The sequence below is a fragment of the Panthera pardus genome, unplaced genomic scaffold, assembly GCF_024362965.1.
Source record: "Panthera pardus isolate Hobbes unplaced genomic scaffold, ASM2436296v1 HiC_scaffold_278, whole genome shotgun sequence".
In the NCBI taxonomy this organism is placed as follows: Eukaryota; Metazoa; Chordata; class Mammalia; order Carnivora; family Felidae; genus Panthera; species Panthera pardus.
In genome coordinates, this window is record NW_026526852.1 from 1,443 (window position 1) to 9,926 (window position 8,484).

Here is an 8,484-nt window from a genome sequence, read left to right on the forward strand (position 1 = left end):
ACTCCTCCAGCAATTGCTAGAAAGTACTAAAATATTAATATTTCTGGTGTGCTTGGGTGACTCAGTCAGTTAGGCATCCAAATCTTGATTTTGGCTGGGGTCATGGTCTCATAGTTTGTGAGTTCCAACCCCTAATGGGACTCTGTGCCAGCCGCGCAGATCCACCTTGGGATTGTCCCTCTCTTTGGCTCTCTCTGCCTCTCGTTCACTTCTGTTCTCTGTCTCTGTCTCTCTCTCTCAAAATAAATATACAAGCATTAAAACAAATTTAATATATTAATGTTTCTGACACTGTATCGGTGGAACATATTCTGATTGGCTGTGTTTTTATCATATATGTGTAGATGTCTGCTTGCAATTAGGAAAGAAATAGTGTTCCCAAAAGGGAGTGAAATAACAAAATCTTGTGGAGGTTTTTGAAATGATAATATGATGCAGATGCTCTAAATCAGAATCTCTGGAGGCTGCAATGAATCCATGAACTCAGAGATTGAACACTCACTTGCACGAAAGAAGGAGATAAGAAAATGCCTTTGAGAGTTGTCAGAAAAAATGTTGGATGACACGTGCAGGACACAAAAGCATAAAGACTCTGAACTCAAATTCTTCCATCAGAGGGTCTTGCCCCCCAGTCATTTGGAGTCATAGCCCCCACAGAACACCTTCCTCATTGCTCCCGTCACATCCTTGTTCCGCAGGGTATATATGAAGGGGTTGACCATGGGGGTGACAATGGTGTAGAAGAGAGAAATGAACTTGCCCTGATCCTGGGAGTAGTTGTTGCTGGGCTGGAGGTAAGCATAGATGGCCGTGCCGTAGAAAAGGGAAACCACCGTGAGGTGGGACCCACATGTCCCAAAGGCTTTCCTCTGTCCAGCGGCTGACTTTATTCTTAACACTGCCCTGACGATTCGACCATAGGAGAACGTGATTAATGCTACAGGTATGAGAAGAATGATCACACCGACAAAGAAGAGCTCAGACTCATTCACAGTGGTGTCAACACAGGCAAGCTTGAGCAGTGGGGGAACCTCACAAAGGAAGTGGTCTATTTTATTTCTCCCACAAAGTGGTACAAGGAAGGTGAGCACCGTCTGCAACAATGAGTTGGCAAAACCAATGAACCACGACGCAGAACCCATCAGGGCACAGAGACGGGGGTGCATGATCACTGTGTAGTGCAGGGGTCTGCAGACGGCTGCATAGCGGTCAAATGCCATCACCCCTAACAGAATGCATTCTGTGGATCCCAACCCTAGAGAGACGAACAGCTGAGCTACACAGGCAGCAAAGGAGATAGACTTGTCTGCTCCCCTGAGATGAACCAGCAGCTGAGGAACAATGCTGGTCGTGTAACACAGGTCCAGAAAGCTTAGGTTGGAGAGGAAAAAGTACATGGGAGTATGCAGGTGTGGGTCCAGGCGGGACAATGCAATGATGGTTGTGTTTCCCAGCAGGGTGAGCAGATAGAAGATCAGAAGAACCACAAAGAGGACTCGCTCCAGCTGAGGCCGGTCAGAGAAACCCAGCAGGATAAAGCCAGTGAAAGAACTTCCATTTTTCGGGTCCATCCTTTTGTACCACCTGATTCCTGTCAAGATCAAGCATTTAGCAATTTTTAAGAGAAATCTTCAAAAAAAATCAAAAGTTGGCAGGAGGTGGAATTATCATGTTATAAGACTGGTCATGGCATTTTATAAGTAACTATTTGAATAAATGGTGTACTCATTACATCGATCAATTAGTTCCACTTTCATTCCACATTACCATAAAAAGTCAATCACTAATGAGGAGAGTAGCCAAAATGGCGAAACAGCATGGAAGTTTTTTGTGTGTCTCATATCCATGAAATACAGCCAGACCAACACTAAACCATCCTACACTCCTCGAAAACTGACTGAAGGATTAACACAACAATCTGCACAATCTGAAGCACAGAATTCAGCAGGTACGTGGCACGGAGAAGTGAACTTGGGGGACAAGAAGGCGCAGGAAGGGAGGTGCTTTTGCGAGCAGAGAGAGGATGGAGACTGCGGGGGGTGGGGGCGGAGAATACGGGAAAAGCACCCCTCCACAAAAGCAGCTGGAGGAAAGTGGAAAATTGGAAGCAGCCGCAGGGACTAAAGTAACAAGGGAGAAAGGAGAAAGGAGAGGGTTTAAATTCCATTAAGACTTTAAACAAGGGGAGCACAAAGGCTGCAACTCTGCAGCTCGATACCTGGCGGTGCTCTGGTGGGAAAGGTGAATCCCCAGGAAGAGAGTGGGGTCCGGGAGATTCCCAGGCCACACGGGGAAATGCGGTTCCACTGCTGGAAGGATATTTGGTAGAGACTGTTGAAGCCACCTGGTCCCAGCAGACCCCGGAAGGCAGCCATGTTCGCTGAGTGTGGGGCAAGCTTGTTGAAGGCAAAGCCTGGTGCCAGATGTGTGTTGCGATTTTCCATGGTCCCTGAAACACTGAGGCTACACTGTCTCGCGATCTTTCTTAGGGGTGGGCTGGAACCTGGCCACAGTCTCGGGGCACCAGCAACAGCAGAGTCCAGTGGGCGTTCCTGGGTGCAGCTGACATTCGCCATTTCTCATTCAGCCATTGCTCAGTGAGACCTTCTCGCAGAGGGGCTGAATGGGTCAAGTACGCAGTCCTTCGGAAGTAAGGGGCCAGGGAAAACAGCCGCATCTGAGACAAAACTCGGGAGAGAGGTGCTGCCTGGGGCCTGGTCACAGAGAGTGAAAAAGCATGGAGTGGACGAGACCTGAAGACAGAGGACCGGTGCGTGATTGCTGCTCTGGGAGAACAGACTGGGTAGCTGGGTGGCGCCATTTTCACCATTCCTGCGCATGCGCATATGCACCTACGAGCACCGCAACAATCCACCCCAGTAGGCTAGCAGCGCCATCTAGTGGAGAGCGGAGCTGTTACACCAAGCCCTGCCCAACTGGGCGAACTTTGCTCTTCAAGAACAAAACCTCACCACCAGCTTAATTTAAGGACTATAAAGAGCTACATGGACTGACCTGTAGGGGAAAACGAAGTAGTTTCAGTCCTACTTCAATATCTTAGCAGGTCCATCTATTCAATTTTCTTTCTTTCTTTTTATCCTCTTTTACACTTCTTTTTCTTGAATACAGAAAGAGAAAACATTCATTTTTATTTTCAATTTTTATTAAAAATATTTTTCTTGAATTTTTATTACTATATTTTTTACTTTTGTCTAAGTTTTTTCAAATTCTACTTTACATCCATCATTTTATTTTAGTCTACTTCAGTGTATTCAACTTTTCCAATTTTCAAATGATCTCCTTTTTTTTCACTTTTTTCCCTTTTTTGTTTCTTTTTCTTGAATGCAGAAAGAGAAAAACTTCCTTTTTACTTTCAATTTCTATTAAAAATATTTTTCTTTAATTTTTTTACCATATGTGTGTTTTTATGTAAATTTTTCAAATTCTATTTTACTTCCATCATTTTATTTAGTCTAATACAGTGTATTCACTATTTCAAATTTTCAAACAATTTCTTTTTTTTCTTGTTTCTTTCTTCTCTCTTTTTCTTGAATATAGAAAAAGAAACATTCATTTTTATTTTTAATTTTTATTAAAAATATTTTTCTTTATTTTTTTCTACTATATTATTTACTTTGGGTATATTTTTTCAAATTCTATTTTATGCCCATCATCTCATTTAAGTCTACTTCAGTGTATTCATTTTTACAAATTCTCAAACGATTTCCTTCCCCCCCCCTTTTTTCTCTCTAATCTGTCAAACCACTTTCAACACCCAGATCTAGCATCATTTATTCAATTTGTGTGTGTTTTTAATTTTTTAATTTTAATAGTTTTTAAATTTTAATTTTTTAATTTTAACTTTTCTACTTCATTAATTCCTGTTCTCCCTTTAAAATGACAAATAAAGGTATACACCCCAAAAGAAACAGCACGAAGAAACGACAGGCAGGGATTTAACCAACACAGATACAAGCAAGTTGTCCACACCAGAATTTAGAATCACAATAACAAGAAAACTAGCTGGAGTAAAAAATAGATTAGAATCCCTTTCTGCACAAACTGGGGGTTGATCGGGGGTGGGAGGGAGGAGAGGGTGGGTGATGGGTATTGAGGAGGGCACCTTTTGGGATGAGCACTGGGTGTTGTATGGAAACCAATTTGACAATAAACTTCATATATTGAAAAAAAAATAGAACCCTTTCTGCAGAGATAAAAGGGAGTAAAATATAGCCAGAATGAAATTAAAAATGCTATAAGTGAGCTGCAATCACGGATGGATGCAGCGGCAGCAAGGATGGATGAGGCAGAACAGAGTCAGCAATATAGAGGACAAACGTATAGAGAATAATGAAGCAGAAAAAAAGAGGGAGATTAAGGCCAAAGAGCATGATTTAAGAATTAGACAAATCATGGGGCGCCTGGGTGGCGCAGTCGGTTAAGCGTCCGACTTCAGCCAGGTCACGATCTCGCGGTCCGTGAGTTCGAGCCCCGCGTCAGGCTCTGGGCTGATGGCTCGGAGCCTGGAGCCTGTTTCCGATTCTGTGTCTCCCTCTCTCTCTGCCCCTCCCCCGTTCATGCTCTGTCTCTCTCTGTCCCAAAAATAAATAAAAAATGTTGAAAAAAAAATTAAAAAAAAAAGAATTAGACAAATCAGTGACCATTCAAAGGAACACCGAATCATAGGGGTCCCAGAAGAGGAAGAGAGAGAAATAGGGGTAGAAAGGAGATGGGAGCAAATAATAGCGGAAAACTTTCCTAACCTGGGCAAAGACACAGACATCAAAATCCAGGAAGCACAGAGGACTCCCATTAAATTCAACCGAAACCAACCATCACCAAGGCATATCATAGTCAAATTCACAAATTACTCAGGCAAGGAGAGAATCATGAAAGCAGCAAGGGGAAAAAGTCCCTAACCTACAAGGGAAGACAGATCAGGTTTGCAGCAGACCTATCTACAGAAACTCGGCAGGCCAGAAAGGAGTGGCAGGATATATTCATTGTGCTGAATCAGAAAACTAGGCAGCCAAGAATTCTTTATCCAGCAAGGCTGTCATTCAAAATAGAAGGAGAGATTAAAAGTTTCCCAGACAAACAAAAATTAAAGGAGTTTGTGACCACTAAACCAGCCCTGCAAGAAATTTTAAGGGGGACTCTCTGAGGCAAGAAAAAATGAAAATAAATAAATAAATAAATAAATACCAAAAGCAACAAAGATTAGAAAGGAGCAGAGAACACCACCAGAAACTCCAACTCTACAAGCATCATAATGGCAATAAATTCATATCTTTCAGTACTCACTCTAAATGTCAATGGACTCAATGCTCCAATCAAAACACATAGGGCAACAGAATGGATAAGAAAACAAGACCCAGCTATATCCTGTTTACAAGAGACACACATTAGACCTAAAGACACCTTCAGATTGAAAATAAGGGGATGGAAAACCATCTATCATGCTAATGGTCAACAAAAGAAAGCCAGAGTAGCCATACTTATATCAGACAATCTAGACTTTAAAATAAAGTCTCTATCAGGAGATGCAGAAGGGCATTATATTGTAATCATGGGGTCTATTCACCAAGAAGAACTAACAATTGTAAATACTTATGTGCCAAATGTGGGAGCACCCAAATATATAAAGCAATTAATCACAAACATAAAGAAACTCACCGATAGTAATACCATAATAGGAGGAGACTTCAACACTCCACTCACAACAATGGACAGATCATCTAAACAGAATACCAACAAGAAAACAATGTCTTTGAATGACACACTGGACCAGTTGGACTTAACAGATATATTCAAAACATTTCTTCCTAAAGCAGCAGAATATACATTCTTCTTCAGTGCACATGGAACATTCTCCAGAATAGACCACATACTGGGACACAAATCAGCCCTAAGTAAGTACAAAAAGATAGAGATCATACTGTGCATATTTTCAGACAACAATGCTATGAAACTTGAAATCAACCACAAGAAAAAATTTGGAAAGGTAACAAATACTTGGAGACTGAAGAACATCCTACTAAAGAATGAATGAGCTAACCAAGAAGTGAAAGAGGAAATTAAAAAGTATAGGGAAGGCAATGAAAATCATAACAGCACTACCCAAAACCTCTGGGATGCAGCAAAGGCAGACATAAGAGGAAAGTATACAGCAATCCAGGCCTTCCTAAAGAAGGAAGAAAGATCTCAGATACACAACCTAACGTTACACCTTAAGGAGCTGGAAAAAGAACAGCAAATGAAACCCAAAACCAGCAGAAGACAGGAAATAACAAAGATTAGAGCAGAAATTAATGCAATTGAAACCAAAAAGACCCCACAGTAGAACAGATCAATGAAACCAGAAGCTCGTTCTTTGAAAGAATTAAAAAAATTGATCAAAAAGTTTGATCAAAAAGAAAGTTTGATCGAAAAGAAAAAGGAAGGGCCCAGATAAATACAATCAAGAATGAAAGAGGAGAGATCAAAACCAACACAGCAAAAATAAAAACAACAATAAGAGAATATTATGAGCAACTATATGCCAATAAAATGGGCAATCTGGAAGAAATGGACAAATTCCTAGAAACATATACAATACCAAAACTGAAACAGGAAGAAATAGAAAATTTGAACAGACCCATAACCAGTAAGGAAATCGAATTAGTAATCAAAAATCTGCCAAAAAACAAGAGTCCAGGGCCAGATGGCTTTCCAGGGGAATTCCCAAATATTTAAGGAAGAGTGAACACGTATTCTCTTGAAACTGTCCCAAAAAATAGAAATGTAAAGAAAACTTCCAAACTCTTGCTATGAAGCCAGCATTACCCTGATTCCAAAACCAGACAGAGACCCCACTAAAAAGGAAAACTATAGACCAATATCCCTGATGAACATGGATGCAAAGATCCTCAACAAGATATTAGCCAACCGGCTCCAACAATACATTAAAAAAATGATTCACCACGACCAAGTGGGATTCATACTTGCGATGCAGGGCTGGTTCAATATCCACAGAACAATGAACGTGACTCATCACATCAATAAAAGAAAGGACAAGAACCATATGATCCTCTCAATACATGCAGAGAAAGCATTTGACAAACTACAGCAAACTTTCTTGATAACAACCCACAAGAAAGTAGGGATAGAAGGAGCATACCTCGAGATCATAAAAGCCATATATGAATGATCCAGGGCTAATATCATCCTCAATGGGGAAAAACTGAGAGCTTTCCCCCTAAGGTCAGGAAGAAGACAGGGATGTCCACTCTCACCACTGTTATTCAACATGGTATTGAAAGTCTTAGCCTCTGCAATCAGACAACACAAAGAAATTAAAGACATCCATATCAGCCAGGAGGAGGTCAAACTTTCACTCTTTGCAGACGACATGACACTCTATATGGAAAACCCAAAAGATGCCAACCAAAAAGCTGCTAGAATTGATTCATGAATTCAGCAAAGTTGCAGGATATAAAATCAACACACAGAAATCGGTTGCATTCCAAAACACCAACAATGAAGTGACACAAAGAGAAATCAAGGAATCTATCCCATTTACAGTTTCACAAAAAAACCATAAAATACCTAGGAATAAATCTAACCAAAGAAGTGAAAAATCTATACACTGAAAACTATAGAAAGCTTATGAAAGAAATTGAAAAAGACAGAAAATAAAAATGGAAAAAGATTCCATGCTCCTGGATAGAAAGAACAAATATTGTTAAAACGTCGATACTACCCAAAGCAATCTACATATTCAATGCAATCCCTATCAAAATAGCACCAGTGTTCTTCACAGAGCTGGAACAAATAATCCTAAAATTTGTATGGAACCAGAAAAGACCCCGAATAGCCAAAGTGATCTTGAAAAAGAAAACCAAAGCAGGACGCATCACAATCCCAGACTTCAAGCTCTACTAGAAAGTTGTAATCATCAAGACAGTATGGTACTGGCACAAGAACAGACACTCAGATCAGTGGAACAGAATAGAGAACCCAGAAATGGATCCACAAATGTATGGGCAACTAATCTTTGACAAAGCAGGAAAGACTATCCAATGGAATAAAGACAGTCTCCTCAGCAAGTGGTGCTGGGAAAACTGGATAGTGACATGCAGAAGAATGAACCTGGACCACTTTCTTACCCCAGACACAAAAATAAACTCAAAATGGATGAAAGACCTCAATGTAAGACAGGAAGTCATCAAAATCCTTGAGGAGAAAGGAGACAAAAACCTCTTTGATCTTGGCCACAGCAACTTCTCACTCAACACATCTCTGGAGGCAATGGAAACAAAAGCAAAAATGAACTACTGGACCTCATCAAAATAAAAAGCTTCTGTACAGCGAAGAAAACAAACAGCAAAATTAAAAGGCAACAGGCTGAATGGGAGAAGATATTTGCAAAAGGCATATCAGCTAAAGGGTTAGTATCCAAAATCTACAAAGAATTTATCAAACTCAACACCCAAAAAACAAATG

The 8,484-nt window shown here is 40.6% G+C and overlaps 1 protein-coding gene across 1 annotated transcript; it reads right to left on the reverse strand.

Annotated features, from left to right (window-relative positions):
* Nucleotides 1-632: 632 nt before the first annotated feature.
* LOC109252688 (putative olfactory receptor 2B8) lies at nt 633-1,571 on the reverse strand. Its single transcript, XM_019425247.2, has one exon. It carries the CDS (start codon nt 1,569-1,571, stop codon nt 633-635), a length of 939 nt encoding a protein of 312 aa, XP_019280792.2.
* Between the last annotated feature and the right edge of the window lie 6,913 nt (nt 1,572-8,484).